Source organism: Lactuca virosa, chromosome 3, assembly GCF_052849685.1.
Source record: "Lactuca virosa cultivar CGN04683 chromosome 3, Lactuca_virosa_CGN04683_v6, whole genome shotgun sequence".
Lineage (NCBI taxonomy): Eukaryota > Viridiplantae > Streptophyta > Magnoliopsida > Asterales > Asteraceae > Lactuca > Lactuca virosa.
The window spans coordinates 172,817,524-172,838,229 of NC_136428.1; the positions used below are offsets into that span (position 1 = coordinate 172,817,524).

At 34.0% G+C, this 20,706-nt stretch overlaps 1 protein-coding gene and 1 long non-coding RNA gene across 2 annotated transcripts; one reads left to right on the forward strand and one right to left on the reverse strand.

Annotated features, from left to right (window-relative positions):
- Nucleotides 1-4,695: 4,695 nt before the first annotated feature.
- LOC145166823 (uncharacterized) lies at nucleotides 4,696-6,151 on the reverse strand. Its single transcript, XR_013740727.1, has 2 exons — nucleotides 5,446-6,151; nucleotides 4,696-5,174 (listed from the first exon to the last, which is right to left on the reverse strand). It is a non-coding gene; the product is annotated as an uncharacterized LOC145166823 (long non-coding RNA).
- An 11,790-nt stretch (nucleotides 6,152-17,941) lies between these two features.
- LOC145166822 (scarecrow-like protein 15) lies at nucleotides 17,942-20,108 on the forward strand. The gene has a single exon (XM_079085859.1). It carries the CDS (start codon nucleotides 18,194-18,196, stop codon nucleotides 19,754-19,756), a length of 1,563 nt encoding a protein of 520 aa, XP_078941985.1. The 5' UTR covers nucleotides 17,942-18,193; the 3' UTR covers nucleotides 19,757-20,108.
- The last annotated feature ends 598 nt before the right edge of the window (nucleotides 20,109-20,706 follow it).

Genomic DNA, 20,706 nt, shown 5'->3' on the forward strand with positions numbered 1-20,706 from the left:
CATCAAGTTCTTATCTTGATGGCTAGATGCTTAGATCTCTTTTGAGTTAAATTGTTCTGCTTTAGCCATGGATTGGATAGATGATGGGATTAGGACGTCCCAAAGCATTATTCTTTCAGATCTAGGATTGTCATGGACTCTTTTGGCATAAAGGTGCCAACTTTATGGATTCAAGGACTTCATGTGTGCATCAAGTCTCTTATTAAGCCCTTCTTGAGCTTTTGAGCTTCTCCTAGGCATGCATGAATGTAAAGTTGGCAACTTTATGTGGTCTTCCAGCTCTAGGGTGTCAAATCTGCAATTTAGGGGCTTGGTCTTTGAAGATTAAGTGCTTAATGGTTAAGCCCTCACTCTTTTAAGTCTAGGGTTTGAGTTTAGACCCATTTCAGTGGTTCCTAGGGGTAAAGTTGGAAACTTTACCCTTCTAGATTTCATTTTGGTCGAGATCTGAGCTTTGGAGCTCTTGGATCCAATGAAGGAAGCTTAATGTATTAAGTTGTTGGGTTTTGGGCGAACTTGGCGAGTTTATGGGTCAACTCGGTGTGTTGTCTTGGTTTTTCCTCGTTTCAAAGTTGGTGGAGAAACACGGCGAGTTGTTGGTCAACTCGGCGTGTTGGATCAATATGGATTGTTGATCTTGACTTTTGACTTATGTCTTTGACCAAGTTTGTCCCAAGGGGCGCTTGAGGTAATCTGAATTGTATCTAAGGAAATTATGGGCTTAGGATAAGGCCCATATGAGATTGGGCCCAATTTGGGAAATTGGGCCATTAGTGGGCCTTTGTGGATCTTTTGGTTTTGGCCCTTTTTGGTTATTGGAATTAGGCCTCAGTTTTGGTTCATGTTGGGTCAGGGGTAAAATGGTCATTTTACCCCAAGTATGGATAGTGGGCCTTAGAATGGAACCTAATTGCTAATTGGGTGTTATTTTGATCTGATAGTCCGGAGGTGTCGTCAGGGCTGCGGCTAGGGATTTCTTTCAGTGAGCTTTTGCATTCGAGGTGAGTCTTCTCACAAAATCCATGGGTTGAAGGCACCAATGTCGGCCCATTACGTTTTATGTGGTATGCTAGATGTCTCTGTGATACTTGCATGGAAGACCACGGGGGAGCCCGTGACATTAGGATATTAGACCATGGGGGGAGCCCATGGCATTCCATGTAAAGACCATGGGGGAGCCCATGGCATACTAGATAAAGACCATAGGGGGAGCCCATGGAAATTATATGTGTATTGCATGATAATCTGTGGTTGTATGTTATATGATATTTTGGGGAACTCACCAAGCTTTGTGCTTACGGTTTTCAGATTATGTTTCAGGTACTCCAGTTTTCTAATGAAAGAGCTCAAGACGATTGCAGTGCACACACCACATGTTTCCGCATTCTGTGAATTACTCTTATTTGATGATGTTTTGCTAAATCTTAGTTACCTTGGTTTTATGGGAATGATATGTATTAACAATTTATTAATATAAAAACAAAAAAATTTATGTCATGATTTTCGGGATGTTACAAACACTCTTATGAACTTTTCAACCATTAAAACATTTATGAGACAAGATAAATATATTTCTATATGAATCATCTTGGGATGATAGAATACCAAAATTAGTCATGAGGATAAGTTCAATGTGGTAATTCAAGCTTGTTAAATGGATCCTGGATTAGAATGGAAACGCATAATCTATGCATAACATCAAAGTCATATCATTGTTTGAAACCATAAATCTTAATCTAGCACACATTAGGGTTTAAAAATACCCAATTCATCTTATAGAATGCTAAACTTGAATCAAATCCTAGAAATCTCACCATTAGTCATGAATTAATAGATGGGTCATTGATTTGAAAGAACATACATAATCCAATCACAAATTCAAGCTCATGTCATTGTCTGGTACACAAATTTCATATTTAAAGATCTACGGTTTGGGAAGCCCATTAAATAACATTAGTTCTCACAAATCTCCCAACTATTTGTTAGATGGAGTTTGTAGATAGATTAAGGAATTAAACCACATCAATAATTTCACATTAACATCACAATTTAGCCATAAAATTCGGATTTAAGGTTTAACAAAACCCTAGAACGAATATGTGTAAAAAAGGGAAAGAAATCTACCTTTTTATGTAGGATTTGAAAAATCATCTATCTAGCAATTCCAATCACCAAAGCACCATAAATCTAGAGGGAAAAATCGATTATTAAGGTGAAAGAGGTTGGGATTGAGTGGAGAAAAAAGTGGGTGAAATGAATAAGAAAAGGCGTTGCACAAAACACCGATATAATTTGCCTAGCGTCGTGAGTGCAGTGTGTCGACCTAAAGGGCGTGGTGTAGCCCACAAGTTTGGACAGATTGACACCCTAATTCCAAATTCCTTTCAATACTAGCCCCCAACTTGGCTCAAAACTATATAAAATTTATCTTTAGTCTATAATTGGTCATTCTCCACCATAACTTAAACAAACCTAGTCCGGTCTGCTTATTTGGTCAAATTCTTGGGTCAAACACAAGTTTCTCGAAGATGACACTATTGGTACCCTTTTTACAAAAGTCTTATTTAACGCCAAATTCTCCATCATATATTTATTTAAATTAATGACAAAATTACTATTTCTATTGTTCTAAAATATTCATTTCATTTATTCATTTATTTCACTTCAATTTATTTTATTTTAATTTAAGAAAAAATTTAGTTTTACCAAAGCCAAAAACTTCTAGCCCCAAAAACAGAATGTTCCATTTATGCCCAAGAGTAATTATAGAATTATATTTGCTAATAACATATGATAATGTAGGGTTACACCTTATATCAAGTTACTACTTATTGATTATTTATTAAAATTTGATTACTAATAAATATTATCAATATTTGTATTTAATTGTAAAATTATTATTTATAATATTTTGTATCAGAGAAAAACAACTAGTAATTCATAAGGTATGAATTTATAAGTTGTGTACATTATTTTGGAATGGTTAGAGTTTATTTATATAATAAAAAAAGTACAAACACATGATATAAATAATATGGAATAAAAGAAAAACTATCTTTGACTTATGGTGATCATTACCATGTGTCCCCATGGTATGGGAGAGTTTGCTTGTGAAGCAACCTCTAACACCTCCATGCTTATTTCAAGAGCCATGTTTTGACTCGATGGAAGTATGGTATTACGATACACTAAATGTTCCCCCCTTCTTCTCTTTTGCATTGTGTAGTGTAGAGTTTGAGTTTATAAGTTTTTTCTCCTTACGACTAATGTGGTATTAGTTCTTAATGGATGAAGAAGTGCTTAATACAAGTGAATACTAGCATCTTTTGGTAGTTTACTCTTGTTTGGTGGATACATTATAACGAGCTTCTACTTTGGAGCTTTTGTCTCACTTCATCAACTTCCAATCTCCCATGAGAATCAAAGTATTCAAAGGTTGTAGTTCTTTTTTCCTTTTATGGTTGATTTAATCTTTCCATTCTTTGCAAAATGATCATTGGTGGTTAAAACGGTTTTAAGTTTATTCATTATAAAATACTTCTATTGCTAATCTCATAGTTTTTTATAGACTACTTTTAAATAAAACCCAACATTAAAGACTAAAAATTTATGATTGACTTTGGGACAACTATACAACATCAATATCTATGTTTTTGGATATATTGGACAAGTTTGGAATTTAGGGTGACAAAAGGGAAATGAGTGAAGTTATTTTACCTAACTTCCCAAGGTGAGTATATAAGGATAATTCCCATTTTGAGGTACATGTCATAGCTAAATGTTTTTATGACAATAGACTATCTTGTAGAGTATACAAGTATGATTTCAAGTATGTCTAATTCTTTTACTTATGAACACTTTTGTAGAGTAAGCTAGTATATCTCAAGTATTGTATGAAATAAAAATCATGTTATATGCTCTTTTATTTAGTGTTTTCTTAGATTATTATTTCCATCATGTTATTAAAAGCTTTGTGAATGTTATTTGAGTTATGCAAAGTTTATAATTATAGTATATCCGCATCATGACACTAGATGTAACTGCATTACTTAAAAGAGCATATGTGATCATGCATAAATCGAATGTAAATTATATAATAGCTGAATATAATTGTCTAGTCATATGATATCCCAATAATGAGATCCAAAAGACTATTGGGGTGATACTTCCCTTTGAGAGGCAGATGTATAATAATAAGAATGCCAAGATAGGGTGATTTGTTAATTTTATCTTTCCAAACATAGGGTGTCACCATTTATGACCAAGGCTTATGTAATAAAAGTGAACACATTATAATTTAACTAATGATGTTAGGATGGACCCGATCTATGGATATTGTTATCCAAGCTTGCATTGGAACATGATCATACATTGCATACATATCATCTTGCATGAATTATGTTAAAGTAAAAGGTTTTGTAAAATGATTTTAAAGTTCTATTTTGTTTAAAACCCATGTAGCTCATGAGATATTATGTTCTTACATATACTGTTCTAAATAGCATGTATTCAAGATTCGTGTATCAAGAACTAAAAGAATATAGTTCATATAATATTTGGAAAAATTTCACATATGTCCTTACAAACATTAAGAATTACGTTTATATCCTTTCAAAATTCATAATTACATATATATCCTTACTAACCTAGTAAACTCACATTTATATCCAATTTTATAATTAAAAGAGATATAAATTAATTTAATATCAAAAAATATATTTAAAAATCAAAAATACATATAGATTTACCAAAATACCCTTTACACATTATTAAAGATTAGAACAAAATGCATTTAATTAGGATTAAACCTAATTAAATGTGGGAAAAGTCCACCGCGTGAAATAGAAAAACCCTCGAATATTGAATACTGCCATATCGACGTGAAGAACTCCGAAGTCGACTTGTAGTTTGCTGAATTGCTTAAAATGCATTAAACATAAGGATAAGTCTTCATTAGGTTTCTCTTCCTTCTCAATTATGATTCCAAGTCATGTCTTCTCCTCATTTACATAGGGATAAGGACAACTGCTAACTCTATCATAACTTTTCATCTTTTGAGATGAGTTTTTGCTTTGACCAGTCAAACAAGTTTCATCTTCATCTTCACCGCTTTCAACATCATCACCTTCATCTTTTGTCATGTATTTCACACTCTAAAAATATATGAGAACAACCTGGTAAGAAAATGGGGAAGACAGAAAATAAAAGCTAGTAAAAATATTGTAGTGCACAGGATTTCATTCACAGAAATAGTGGAGCCAATAAATCAATAAGGAGTGGTAATTTCTCATTCAATTTTCCATTAATTTGTTCAATTAAGCACAAAAATTAACATTGGCAACTCTACATCAGTGTCCCCGAAGGCAGAAGCATAAAAAAAAATAGTATAACTTTTTGAGGTAAACATGCTACATAAATTACTTGAAGGGTATCACTGTAATTTACCATCAAGTTGAGTAAGATGTTGTAGCTCAAATGGGTCAGCAAATACTCCAGAGGGCAGTCTCTCAATAACTATGGCCTTACAACACCGATTCAGACTAGCAAAGAAAAACGACAGGCAATGAGCATAAATCACAAATCCATGAACTCGATTTGTTCAAAAACAACTTGAATTGATTGGCTTTCTCGATGGTTTGAAATATATCGCCATTTGAGCTCTTAAAATACTCCCTCCAGTAATACTTTGTGCAGCAGATTACGAAGCTTCCATTGTAACCACCTCGCCACCATCAAACTCGAAACGAGATACACAAAGATCAAATACTTTGATTATTTGAAAGATCATTGACAGGTTGTACCCGATGATCAAAAACCCGATTCGATTGCACCCTACAAATCAAAAAGCTTCGATTTTGAAACAAATTTAGTAGAAATTAGGGGATAACAGAAGAACAGAAGAAAAGAACAACAACTAAGAGGGAAGAAGGTGATGGAGACCGGAAGATGGGAAGGAGAGATGAAACTCGATTTTTGGCGATGGAGAAAGGTGCTTGGTTGGCTGATCGATCACGACGACTGAGGATTCAATTTTCCCCTAAAAACCTGATTAACAATTTCTAGCAATAAAAAGGAATACGATTTAATTTTGGATATAATGTGTAAAGGGTATTTTGGTAAATCTATATGTATTTTTGATTTTTAAATATATTTTTTTGATATTAAATTAATTTATATCTGTTTAAATTATAAAATTGGATATAAATGTGAGTTTACTTGGTAAAAAAGGATATATATATATGTAATTATTAATTTTAAAAAGATATAAACGTAATTCTTAATGTTTGTAAAGACATATGTGAAATTTTCCCTTATATGGACTTTTTGTGGATACTAAGAAGAAAGGATTGTGAAGTTATATGGAGTGAATACATATAGTTACACTACTTATGTTTGAACTTATATTTATACTTATGATTTGCTTTCACTATGCCCCATGTTGATATGAAGTTGTAACCTCATGGTGGATGAACATGTTTCCAAATGTTTTTGTTGGACCATATTATGCAAGATGTAACTTTATGTCAAATAATGTTTTAAAAATATGATATTCCTGTTGGATTAGTGTCTAAGTCCATAACTATTTTGGTATGTACTTGACCCGATTATGAACATTGTATTTTTGGGTTGCCTTCACCAAAGCAACTTGATAGGATGATTTATGGAGAAAGAGATTAATTATGATTTATTAATATATTACATGAATAATATATTAAAAGAGAAATCATATTGTTTAATTAATATTAGTCAAGAATTAATTTTGTGGCTAAAAGACATTAATTAAATAAAGGGGACTAGAACTGTCAATTGTGTGATAGTTGGATATTGGGCTAATGGACTCCATAGAGGGTGGAGTGGACGAGATCTATGGGTAAACCCATGAGAATTCGTCCAAGGCCTCTAAGGAGGGAGTCCATGGGCTTCTTAGGGCCTAAGCAGTTAGATTAGGGTTTCCTAGTTCAAAACCCTAATAGCCTAACTATATAAAGACCCCTAGGGCACCCAAAAACATGGCTAAGCATTCCTTGGAGTTTCTTGGACGTTTTTGGTGCCTCCTTCCCTTCTCCTAAGTCATCCTCTTGCTCTTGGTGTTTGTGAGCCATTAGAGGTGTGACACTTGTGACACTAAGCTTTCAGAAGCCAATTACAAGAAGGAATAGATTGTTATTGCTACATAACAATCAAAGGTAAGATCTAAACCCTATATTATGATAATATTGATTATTGTATGCTAGATCTAGGGTTTATGGCTTTGGATGATTATTGCATGTTCATTAGACAAACTAGATCCAAAACTTTAGGATTTGCATGTACACCATAGGAATGATGTAGTGCTCAAAACCCATCAGTGGTATCAAAGTCAGGTTGTTTGTTTGATGTATTTGATGCTTGTTTAATCATTCATTGCCTGAAAATCGAAGTTTTTGGTCCTCTGCCTGACTGACTCGGCGAGTCAGTTGATGAACTCGGCAAGTCAGGCTGACTCAGCGAGTCCCGGGGTCAGACAGAGGATATTTCAGGATTTTGACCTATTTTGTTGTGGGATAATTACCAAAAACGTTTTTCATTAATAAAATCCGAATTTTATCAATATTTGTTGATTATCCTTACCAAAATAGAAGATAATTGTCAAAATTTTAGATAATTACTTGTTTTATAAGATAAATATTAATTATTTGTAATTATATTTTGAATTATCTAGTAAGAAATTGAACTAGGTCAAATTTAGATAATTACCAATTATTTGATTAATTTTAATTATTTGTAATTTGATCTAGATAGTTTTGAAAAGTTTCAAAACTTGCCCTCAAGTTTTGGAATTTAAATTTTTGATTAAAAGTTTATTGAAATATTTAAATTCTAAACCCTAATGTTTTAAAATGTTTCAAAACTTGCCCTCAAGTTTTGGAATCTAAATTTTTGATTAAAAGTTTAATTTTTTGAAATTTTAAATTCTAAAACCCTAGTTTTGAAAAGTTCAAATTACACCCTTATGGTTTTATTAAGTTAATTAAAAGTATAATTAAAAGAGAGTTAATAAATCCATAATGATATGGTTTATATTTAATTAAATTAAAAGTGTAATTTATAAAATTAAACCACCTAGTATTTTAAAAGTATAAAATACACCCTGATACTATATATAACATTAAAAATCTAATATTATATATGTATAACTTAAACTGCTAGTCTTACTGTTAGTAGGTCTCATTCACGAAGCTGATCTATAAGGGGGGTATAAGGTTATGGCCTATAAAATGGCCGTTTAATGGGTGTCCACTCTCACCACCGCTTCCTTGATTGGTGGAGGGTCGTTAGTCGAACGGGTAAGATAGGGCAAACCCTCTCCTCGTTAAAAGTACAATGAATGTTAAAGTAACTAAATGTTTTACAAAAATTCACAATCTTAGTTACTTTAGGCAAAAGTGAATTGATGCAATTCCATGAAATTATACTTTGTTCCCTTGCTAAGACGTTAGTGGAACGTGTGTGGTTAATCGGCACACTAATTGGGTTCTAAGCAAAGGTGGTGAAGGGTGACTCGATGTTAGTCATAGTTCGGTGGAGCGTGTGTGGTTAACCGGCACATCAAATAGGTGACTGATATCGCAATAATTATACATATATTTCGAGCGATATTTATGTATTTTTAGCTATATTTTGGTATGATTTAAAGATAAAAGGTACTTATAAAGTTTGAAATTCCATTTTACAGCTAAAAATCATTTATGAGGAAAAAGAGAAGAAAACGTGCAAAAATCCGCAAAAAGAAGTGAAAGAAATTACACGAAGAAAAACGAGATCAAAAAGTCAAAGAATTCAAAGATAGCCGCGTTGGAGAGACGAGAAAACAAAATAAAAAAATATATATATAAAAAGAAATTAAATTAATTAATGAGGTTTAATTAAAATAAATTATTGGGAATTAATTATTTAATTTCTAAATAATTTATATTAATTAAATTAATTTAATTTAATTTACAAAAAGAAAAAAAAATAAAAGAAGCAATTCGGAGCCCAAACCCGGAGCCCAAAAAAAGAAAGCCTGATCCGTTCAACAAAATCGCGACCCAGATCCGGAAGATCCAAGCCCGATCCGGAGTTCGCCCCGCAACCATTTCGTCTCACAAGCAGAACCGATTTGCCGACCCGACTCCAATCCGACCCGGGAATTACAATCCGCGCTTTTATTCGCTGGTGACGTCATCGATGACGTCATCCGATCCGATCCATACCCGGCTTCGATCCAGATCCGACCCGCGATTTCGAACCGTTTTCCCTCACAGAAGATCCGCGCCTTAACCCGATTGACGACCCAAAATCCGATTCGGACTATTCACAGTACAAAACGACGTCGTTTTGGCCTCCAGATTTGCCAATTCCGATTTCATTCCGTTTTTAACCATTTTTTCCCCACTTTTTCCTATTTTAAACCCATTCCTTTCCAACCAATACTCAATAATTCACCACCTTTAAACTTTCCAACCTTTTATTCCCATCTTTTTATTTCTTTTGAATTCTTTTTCATTAGATTCAATCTCAATTTATTTCTTTTTGGTATTTAATTCTTCCAATTTTTACTATAAATACCACCATTTTTCACCAAAAAAAAAGAAAGAAAAGAAAAGAGAAGACATTGCAATTATGCATTTTGATACACAAATTTCTTCCAACCTTTGAACCAATTTTCTACAATTGGGGATTCAAGAGTCAAAGAGCTAAGGAATTGAAGATTGCAGTGGCATTAGGGACTACATCGGGTTTGTTTTATCGAAATGTTTAACATTCTCAATATGTTTTCTATATATGTTGTAACTTTAATTATGGGCTAAAATTCCCTTTGCTTTCACTTGGATAATGAAACCTTGAAAATATGATTTAATTTATATTATTCGGATACTAATTGTTATTTATTTTATCATGCATATTTGATCATTTATTTTTATACGTTGAATTTTTGTAATAAATTTTCCTATAACTAAGTTAATATTTTTAAAGGATCAATTTAAATATATTATCTTGAATCATAAATTTTTCATGACCATTGATATTTATTGATATTTATGACTAGTGATGGACAAAATCCTAGGATTAGGCAAAATAAAATACTAAAAATTTAACATGTATATTTTGTATCGTATGACCAACTTACGATTCCTATTAGTTTTACGACCACTAAAATTAATAGTTTGATCAAATGTTTGCATGATACGAATTAAATATTGTTAATAAAATTGTTAATTGCATGACAATTGTTTTTAATTATTTTTATTATCAAAACGGTAAAAATTAGATCATGATTTTTAACCAATTTTAGAAATCGGTAAATAACTAATAATATCCATTGCACTTAATATAAATCATTCATTACTAAAAGGTGGAATTAAATCTAAGTGAAAGCATCCTTATCATTCTTGATTCTTAAAAACCAATTCTTGTTCTATATTTGTTTTTACACTTTAATCGTTAAAATTCTCATTATTTGTCTCGTTACTAAAAATTCCCACAAGTTTCTTATCTTTTAAGTTAATTAGCGACAAATAGTCTAAACGTAAATCATACTCGTTTCCCCAAGTGTTCGACATCCGTTCTTACCATTGCTATATTACAATTACAATTAGGTACACTTGCCTAAGTCGTGTAGTAAATTCTAGCATCGGTAATTTCGACCTTATAAATTTAAGACAAGAGTGAATTTTTACACATCAGTGACCGTAACATTGGGGGCACCATGTATGTTTGCATGGTTATTCACACCCTGTTTTGTGATCCTCGGCATCCCAGTCACAAATCGAGGGGCATATTGAGATTTAAACATGTCATTGAAAAGTTCAATGAATCTCAAAAGATCTAGGAGTTTCCAATACATTTAAAACTTAACCTTCTTTTTCGTTTTTCATGGTGGAAATTGGTAAATCGTCATTTACCTACCTTCAAATATTCTGCAAATTGGATTACGACATCCCTCTTCCAGTTTATAGAATATTGTGTTGGGTCCTAGCCTTAATATCTCATTTGGGTGTTTTATTAAGGACTCAATCAACTAACTTGAATTTTCTCCCATTTTATAGATGTCAAAGTCTGACAACTATGGTCTTCCTGAATCCGTTGGAAAAAAGTTTCCACGTGAAGATGATGTTCCACGATTGGATTGTGGAAATAGAAATCATGCTTCACTTCCTCCACCTCCTCCAATAATTCTCCCTGGCCCACGTGTTCGAAGACTTGAAAAGTTCAAGGTCACTCAAGCCCTATTGGCAATAAGACACAAAGATGGAAAGTCTGTGTGTGCACACGTCTTAAAGATGAAGTCACACATTGACAGGTTAAGGATGTTCGGTGACGATGTCTCAAGAAAGTTGGTTGTTGACTTGGTTCTTCAATCACTTCCCGAGTCATATGGTAAGTTCGTTAGAGAGTACTATATGATGGACCACGACATGACCCTTATTGATTTAACTTATTTGCTTATTGCTGTTGAATCAGAAATGATTTGGCGCACTGGTCGAGAAAATTGGTCTGATAAATCAATATCCCAACCTTCTACGGGCAATGGCAACATTGGAAGTCCAGAAAAGTTTTCTCTACGTAAGAGAAAGGCTGAGTCTGAGATAGTCTCGTGTACCATTCCAGAAGAATCCATATGTTTCTACTGCCAAAAGAAGGGGCATTGGTTACGAAGCTGCCCTGACTACCTGAGAGATCTAAGAGATGGGAGAGTCAAGATGTATGACTCTGCTTCAGGTAAAATCCACTATCTAACTCTATTAAGTTCTTGTTTGTAGATTCTTAATACATGATGTGATAAGATTACATTTTGATGTTTTGAATGATCGAAGAAAATAAAGGAAGCTTAAAGGAAGGAGCGAGCTGAGTCTGATCGCGAAGAAATGGATTATGATTGCATGAATTCAATGATCAGATTTTTGAGTTGCTGCTTAGAGTTATGATAAATTGCTTAGGAATATGTAATAGCATAATTTTCATTTGCATTGTAATGATATATTTTTCCGCAATAAAATAAATTTTGATTTTGTCTTATTTATATTTCCTTGCAATGAAATTGTGAAAATTGATGTTTGTGTATTTCTATTATTAGTAATGGATGTGATTCTTTATTATGTTATTTATGGTAGTGTCGTAATTTTCTAAGTAAGAAAAGATTCTCATCACCCAAGTTTCAATTGGACAGAAGCTTGGAATCATATGATTTGAGTCATGTGATGTATGGTAATCTTGGTACTTAGATAATTAAGACTAATTCCTTGACAAAGAGTCAAGTGAAGGACAAGGAGAGCTGGTACACAATGTTGTGCACTGGTCAGGTCCGCCACAAAGAACAATAAGATTATTCATCATAATTTACTCAAAGTCTAGTAAATGTGGTTATGTTTACAAGATTAAGTATAATTCTGAATCATTGAAAAGTTTCAATGAATGGCAGAACGAATAAGAAGAATCAAATAGGCAGAAAGATAAAAGTTTCTCCAATCTGAAAAGATGGGAGAGTACTTTAGTATCATGTTTTATGATCTTCTTGTTGATTATGAAACCTTATCACAATTGATCCTCTAAGGACATCTTAGTGCACTAGTATGGCTAAGAAGAGGAATCGGAAATTGTTGAAATGGTTAAATCAAAAGGATGAGTCGTACTTCGTTCCAAAAAATCAAGTCTTAGAGTCATACTCCAAGATTGTGACTTGAGTGACATAATATTAAATAGGAATGTTCTTACACTTGTACACTTTGGTAAGTTGTGATGTCTTGAATAAGACAAATGCCAACTAGTACCAAATTGCATGTAGGTTTTGTCTTGATGTAGACACACACTAACTCTTGAATATTTGTTTTGTTAAGAAATGTTTCTTGATAAGAGAATCTAATATGTCAAGAGGTCATTGGGAGTCTAAAGATCTTGAAAAGTTTCAAGAACTAATCGAAAGTAAACCTGCTAGCACACGACTTGAGGTTTCTAACCTATCGTGTTGACATATTCTTGTTTCTGTATCATTCCAGTTTGGTCAACTATGCATGTGAGTTCTATGAGTTCTCAATAGGTTGCATAGGGGCAAGGCACCTTAATCAATGGAAAGTACATTGAAAGGTATGGGTGAGCTGCTAAATAACTTGGAAGCAATGGTAGGACCCTTGATGACAAGAAATTAAGAATGGACAAGTTCGATCCATAAGAGTTTGAATTTGTCACAATTATTGTCTTATGATTATGGTTATGACAAATTCACATGGATAGGAACACATACACCACAAAAATTTGAGTGTCATAAGGTTTCTCTCCTTCATGAAAATGATTGTGAGGAAACGCTTTCACTAAGAGAGATTTTGAAGATAGCATTATGTAATTTGCATTTCTCAAATTCGATTATGATTACGGCATCCCTCTTCATAGTTCGAATTGTGGGAAATGGCAAATGGGTCTGAACATTTTAGACTTATTGTTATAAGTTCTAAAATTGTTTAAACACACATATAGGTTATCTAAGGAAAGGTGTATGAGTTCGAGAAGCTTAGATAAAGGTTTATCGAAGCGTCTCGGTTTCAGAAATCTGAACTTTTGTAAATAAAGTTAATAAGTATTGGTTTCTAGAAGTCCAGCTAATTTCTGAATACGTGTCAAAGCTAGTGGGAGCATAAGTGTTATGCTTGGAAAATATATAATCATCATGTGAGTGGGAGCATGATAATTATGGTAAGTATTGCGAGATAGCAATATTAATTATAGAAAACAAAAGGTTCAATTCGCAAAGTTGCAAGGGTTGAAAACTTGTTTTGCTATAATTAAGGGAGAGAATTTTATACTTCATTTCAGTTCTAAAAGTTTGGATTGATTTTTTATCTAATTTAGTCATATAAAATTAAGATTGTGTTCTCAAATTCGATTATGATTACGGCATCCCTCTTCATAGTTCGAATTGTGAGAACATGGCAAATAGAGATATTGTAGCAAAAGACTGGTCAAGTTTTATTTATACTCAAAAGTTTGGGGCCATATTGGGTTCGATTATTCTTGTGTTTCACTTTGCATGTTTTGACTTCCTGAATAATAAGATTATTCGAACGTCCCACAGTCGCTCATACTTTGGGAGTAGGTATGAAAGAAGATTGTCATGAATTGGTATGTAGATTGTCTAAAGTGTATTAGACATAGCAAAAGTTTGCTACAACGTTCATGAGTGCTTATGAATATGATTTGAGCATTGGATTAAACCCAAGCTCACTTGGATCGCTTCATGGATTTTATCACGAGTGATTGATGAGACGATAATATCTTATATTCTTGAAACCGAGATGTGTGAGTTGTATCTTGCGAATCGGTTACACATTGATAATATGTAAACGCACCAGTAACTTGGTGTTATAAAACGTATTGTTGTGTGTGATTCGGTGAGTAAGTACAAGCGAGCATTGAGTCGAAGTTTATCCGTTCCTTTTACCCAAAGTGGGATAAAAGCGATATTTGTGGGCCCCTCGATGATTTAGTGATGACAAACATAAAGTGCTCGGCCGGGCCAGGACTAATTTGATTTGTTCAATTGCAGTCTGTTGTCAGTCGTCATAAATCGGAAATCAGGAAACAACACATGAACAAAGAGTATGATTTAAATCCATGTCTCAGTTCATACGATATCTAGAATGGAGGAATATATGATCTCTTATCTAAAGGACACGCTTCTGATAAGATCAGAGTTGACAGCGGCTTTTGAAAACTACGATTGCTGATCAGGTTTGAAGTCATACGCAGAATAGTTGTTAGACTTATCCAAGTGGGAGACTGTTGGATTAGTGTCTAAGTCCATAACTATTTTGGTATGTACTTGACCCGATTGTGAGCATGGTCCTTTTGGGTTGCCTTCACCAAAGCAACTTGATAGGATGATTTATGGAGAAAGAGATTAATTATGATTTATTAATATATTATATGAATAATATATTAAAAGAGAAATCATATTGTTTAATTAATATTAGTCAAGAATTAATAAGAATTAATTTTGTGGCTAAAAGACATTAATTAAATAAAGGGGACTAGAACTGTCAGTTGTGTGATAGTTGGATATTGGGCTAATGGACTCCATGAGGTTGGAGTGGATGAAATCTATGGGGAAACCCATGAGAATTCGTCCAAGGCCTCTAAGGAGGGAGTCCATGGGCTTCTTAGGGCCTAAGCAGTTAGATTAGGGTTTCCTAGTTCAAAACCCTAATAGTCTAACTATATAAAGACCCCTAGGGCACCCAAAAACGTGGCTAAGCATTCCTTGGAGTTTCTTGGACGTTTTTGGTGCCTCCTTCCCTTCTCCTAAGTCATCTTCTTGCTCTTGATGTTTGTGAGCCATTAGAGGTATGACACTTGTGACACTAAGCTTTCAGAAGCCAATTACAAGAAGGAATAGATTGTTATTGATACATAACAATCAAAGGTAAGATCTAAACCCTATATTATGATAATATTGATTATTGTATGCTAGATCTAGGGTTTATGGCTTTGGATGATTATTGCATGTTCATTAGACAAACTAGATCCAAAACTTTAGGGTTTGCATGTACACCATATGAATGATGTAGTGCTCAAAACCCATCAATTCCAACTTCATAAAGGATGGGTTGTTGTAGAAGAATCACAAAGCTTTGGCTCAAATCGTACTTCATCTACACAACAATATACTTCAAGAAGTGCTTAAATAGAAGATCGTCATCGCTTGTATGGTTTAAACTAGAATTGATTTGCATGAAGAATAATCTTACAAGAAATATGCAATTGGAGAAAGACATTGGCCTTATATAAACTTCAATATTGAGGAAACTTGCTTGTCTATATATTTGACTTCAAAGATGTCGTTTCCTAATTTAGCCACTATTGAAATCAAATATGACGGGGAAGATCTAGTATTAATCATTTATGTTTGCTTATGAAACTCTTACTTTAAATAGAGTTTATGATGCTTTGTATTCTAAGGAAGATATGAAACACATGGTTTCTTTCAAGGGGTCACGTAATTCTCAAGTCGAAGGATTAATGGTATAGGATCGATCAATAGAAAAGGGTTCTCAAGAAAAAACGACTAATGTAAATACTGGGGAATATGTAAGTCTTGCAAGTATTGCAAGAAAGATAGACACAAGATTTCCAAATGTTATGAATTGTAGAATAAAGAGAAAAGAAACGACTTTAAGAAAGATGAGACCAATAAGAAAATTATGCTTGTGACAACAATCATGATGGTGAAGTTCTTATAGTTGGTATGTTGTTCTCAGGTATGCCGACATCAACAATACCTTATGTGTATTGTGTATGCGATAATGTAGCCTAAAATCTATGTTTATATACTCAAAAAGTGGAATTAGTTAATAACTTGACTACTATTATATAGACAAGTAGATTTCATTAGAGAATCTTTAAGTTCCACCATGCCTCTAACAAACTTCAACAACTTTGGCAAGGATATCATGTGGTACAGTTAATGGCTTAAATACTTTAACAAGTTAAGCATCTTCGATGCCATGTTGAAAAATTATGGTGTCGTGTATAATATCTATTGAATGACATCATCTCAAGATCTACACTATAGAGAATTACTAAGTAGAAACCACAGTCTTGAGTAAACTATTGAACATGCTTCTTAGGCTCAAATATGATGCAAAAACTACGGTATGAGAATTGTTGGCTTAACAATTCTTCATTTTTTATTTTGTACTTCAAATTACTTTTACATGAATGCATTCTAAGTTTCAGCAGTAATCACTTCAAAGAAACAATATCCGACATGATTTCAAATATTTTAATATATATATATATATAGACACACACACACGACATGTTTATTATGCAGGACATGAGAGAACAAACAAACTTGTATTGTGTTAGACGTTCATGGATCGGGGTTGTGATTGATATCATGGATCGGGGCTGTGATTGATATCAATAAGATAGAAATTGCAATTTGTTGTCCGCTAAAAGAAAAAGATGAAACAATGTGGTATTTGATTTATCTAAGCTCTTATGCAAAAGACGTAAAAACACTTCTCATCCTCAAAAAGAAAAAAATATAAATATAAAACTTGTTCAGTCTCATCTAGTCCGGTTCATTTCTGTCTTTCAGTCTTCTCATGTCTCATGTAAAAAACACAACCTTACAGAAATGACAACGTGACATCCGCGTTTAACCATTCTCTAAAGATGCACCAATCAAACGAGAGTGCCAATGTATAATGTTGATAGAGTAGGAAAAAGAACAGATGCAATGTGATGCTAAAAATATCCTTACTAAAGTCATTTTTTGTGTTGATTTGAGCCCTTATTCTTTGCTATTTTTGTATAGTATGAAACAAAAAATACGGAGAAAGTTGTACCTTTTGATTCACCCTAAACAAAAGAATAAACACCAATATAAGAACAAGAAATTCCATCAATACCATTCTTATACTTTAGAGTTTGTAACAAATCGATGAGTTTAGTATATCTTATTAGGAGGCTTTAATGACCATTAATCCAACCATGAATCAGAATGTATCCTCATTAGATCTCACATATTTTGAAAATTAACAAATTTATCCATTCTATCAATAATCAAGTCGATCAAATCTGTTGTATCAACAAAGATTTGTTCTTTTTGATTGATTCCTGTTCATTTGATTTATTAAAAACATGACAAGATGTATAGAAAATATAAAATATGCTTGTAGATTATCAATATTGAGATTTGATCACATGGTGATTCCTAGAGCACCTCTCGAAAGATGATGTCATATATGCTTTATGAGTTCAGTCTACTAATTATGTTAATCTTTTATAAAGAATTTTTTTTTATGAATGTGAATGTATATGTTTATTTGGTTAAATATTAGGAAAAACTGAAGAATCAAAAAAAGAAGAAGAAAAAGGTGTAAAGTTTGTGCAATTTGTATGAATTCCTTTCTTCATGAAGAAGCTTCTATGATATGGCTCAAATCAATCAATCCTCTTACTCTTTCCTCCACTCATTGTTCATCATCCATGGCCGACCATACCCCACCACTCCTTTCTTCATGCATATCGTTGTTAGAAAACCCCCACAATCATCGACTCCAAAAGCCCCCCAACCCACTTCCTTTTTCGCTCAAAAGCTTGAAAATTCAACAAGAAGAGAGAAGAAAGAAAAAAGGTTTGGTTGCGTACCTGTAGCATTAGCTTTTGAGGAATGAAATTGCCCTTTGCTTCACAGCAAAACAATCTCTCTTCTCCTGAAGTAAAGCACCAAATAATCAGTGGTGGTGTTGGTGGTGGTGGAACTGGTAGATACGAGCCCAAATTGGTTCTTGATATTTGCCGGAGTTTGCCTGGTAAGACGTCGGAGTTTGATTCGGGTGATCATAATAGCATTGTGTTATCGTCGTCGGAGGATCCGTTGCGATCGGATAATTACGAACATGGAATCGTGAATCAGTTTGAAGAATGGGATTCTCTCATGAAAGAATTAGGTCTTAATGATGATTCTGCAAAATCTGCTTACCTCCCTGAACTCCCCGACCTTCCGCCGATTCAATCTGAGGTGACTGCTCCGACCATGTCCCTGTTCTTAAACCCGGATTTTGAGAATCCAAACACGAACACGAACCCTAACTCGCTTGATTTCACGAACCAGTATAATATTGATAATAGAACAGGGTTTGATTTCGTCGATGATATAATCCGGATTGCTGAGTGCTTTGAAACTCAATCTCTCCACCTGGCGCAGGTGATATTGGCGCGGCTCAATCAGCGGCTTCCTTCTCCAAACGGAAAACCTCTCCAGCGTGCTGCTTTCTACTTCAAAGAAGCGATTCAGTCTCTGATCTCCGGGTCAAGTCGATTGACTCAGTCATCTTCCTCTTCTGAAATTGTACAAACAATTAAAGCTTACAAGACGTTCATCGCCGTCTCCCCGATCCCGATGTTTTCCAGCTTCACCGCCAATCAAGCTATCCTGGAGGTGGTTGACGGTGCGATGATCATCCACGTCATCGATTTTGATATCGGAATCGGCGGTCATTGGGCTTCGTTCATGAAAGAGATCTCCGAGAAATCGGAATCACGGAAGGTTAACTCGCCAGCGTTCAGAATCACAGCCGTTGTTCCTGAAGAGTACGAAACCGAATCGAGATTGATCAGAGATAATCTACGTCAGTTCGCTCGTGATCTAAAACTACGATTCGATATCGATTTCATCTCTGTTAGAACTTTCGAAAGCCTCTCGTTTAAATCGATCAAGTTCATGGACGGAGAGAAGACTGCTGTTCTATTAACTCCAACGATCTTCCAACGAATCGGCACTGGTTTCATCAACGATCTCCGACGAATATCTCCTCAAGTAATAGTTCACGTAGACGGAGAAGGATTGACGGGAGACGGAACGTCGTCCTTCCGTCAGTCGGTGATCGAGGGTTTAGAACTTTATTCGACGATATTAGAATCATTGGAAGCAGCGAACGTTGGTATCGGAGTAGGAGCTGGTGACTGGTTACGGAAGATTGAGATATGCGTGTTGCTCCCGAAGATAATAGCAGCGGTGGGGGCGGCAGGCCGCCATGTGACGCCGTGGAGGGAGGCGTTTGGTAGAGCCGGGTTGCGGCCGGTGGGGCAAAGTCAATTTGCTGACTTTCAAGCGGAGTGTTTACTGAGGAGGTTACAAGTCAGGGGATTCCACGTGGCGAAACAACAAGGGGAGATGGTGCTTTGCTGGCATGATAGGCCCCTTGTTGCCACGTCAGCATGGAAATGTTAGGCAATTAAAGGGTATATATAATTAATTTTAAACAATAAAAAAAATACTAATGCAACAAATGAACCAACCATTGTAACTTTTTTTAACTTTTTAATTTTTCTTTTTTTATCTTATTATCATAATTCCAAAAAATAACACTGCTCTTTTTTTATTAGGGCGTTATAAATAATATAATTAAGAGAATGCATTAAGGTTAATTTATGAGCATAAGATGCTCGAGGAGTCGTTTGACTTTTTTTTTTTTTGTCAACTATCATATCTTGTTTGATAATATATTAGAATGTACTATGAATAATGTCTCTTTTATTAAGTACTTGAAATTGGATGTTGTGTTATGATTTTGTTCTTCTCCCTTTTGCTTATTCGATCTAGTTGCCATGAAGTATTGTCACTATCGAATTCAAATATGTGAGGATTGTTGGAAAAAGTGGGTTGTGAAGATATAGAACACTTATTTCTTTATGATATTACATGTATTAATAAACTTTTTAAATTTGTTTTTTTTTTTATTTCTGAGCATGTTGATAGTCCTATGAGCATTCACATGTTTATAGGGGTGTAAGTTAACTTGAGCTATTTCAAATATGCGATTTGAGATCAAGTTAAATGAGCCCAAGTTGAGCTTAATTTAAGACTTATTTTAGTAAATGAGCTAGAGTCCGAGATTTAGTCAGTGAATCTGATAAAACCCAAGATTCAGTTAAGGTTAAAAAGATGTTGGATAAAAAAAATGGAATCAAATGGATTTGGAAAATGAGTTGTAGTGTTTTCCGAATGACTTTGGAAAAAATGATTCTAGAAAACATTTAGATAATTTTTATGTCGAGACTTTCCTGAGGTACTTATGGAAATGCCTTCGATCAACGTTCTTCAAAATTTTCTCATACATAATAAACCCAAATGCATTAGTAGTAATTTATTAAGGATTAATGAGAGGACTAGGAACGGGC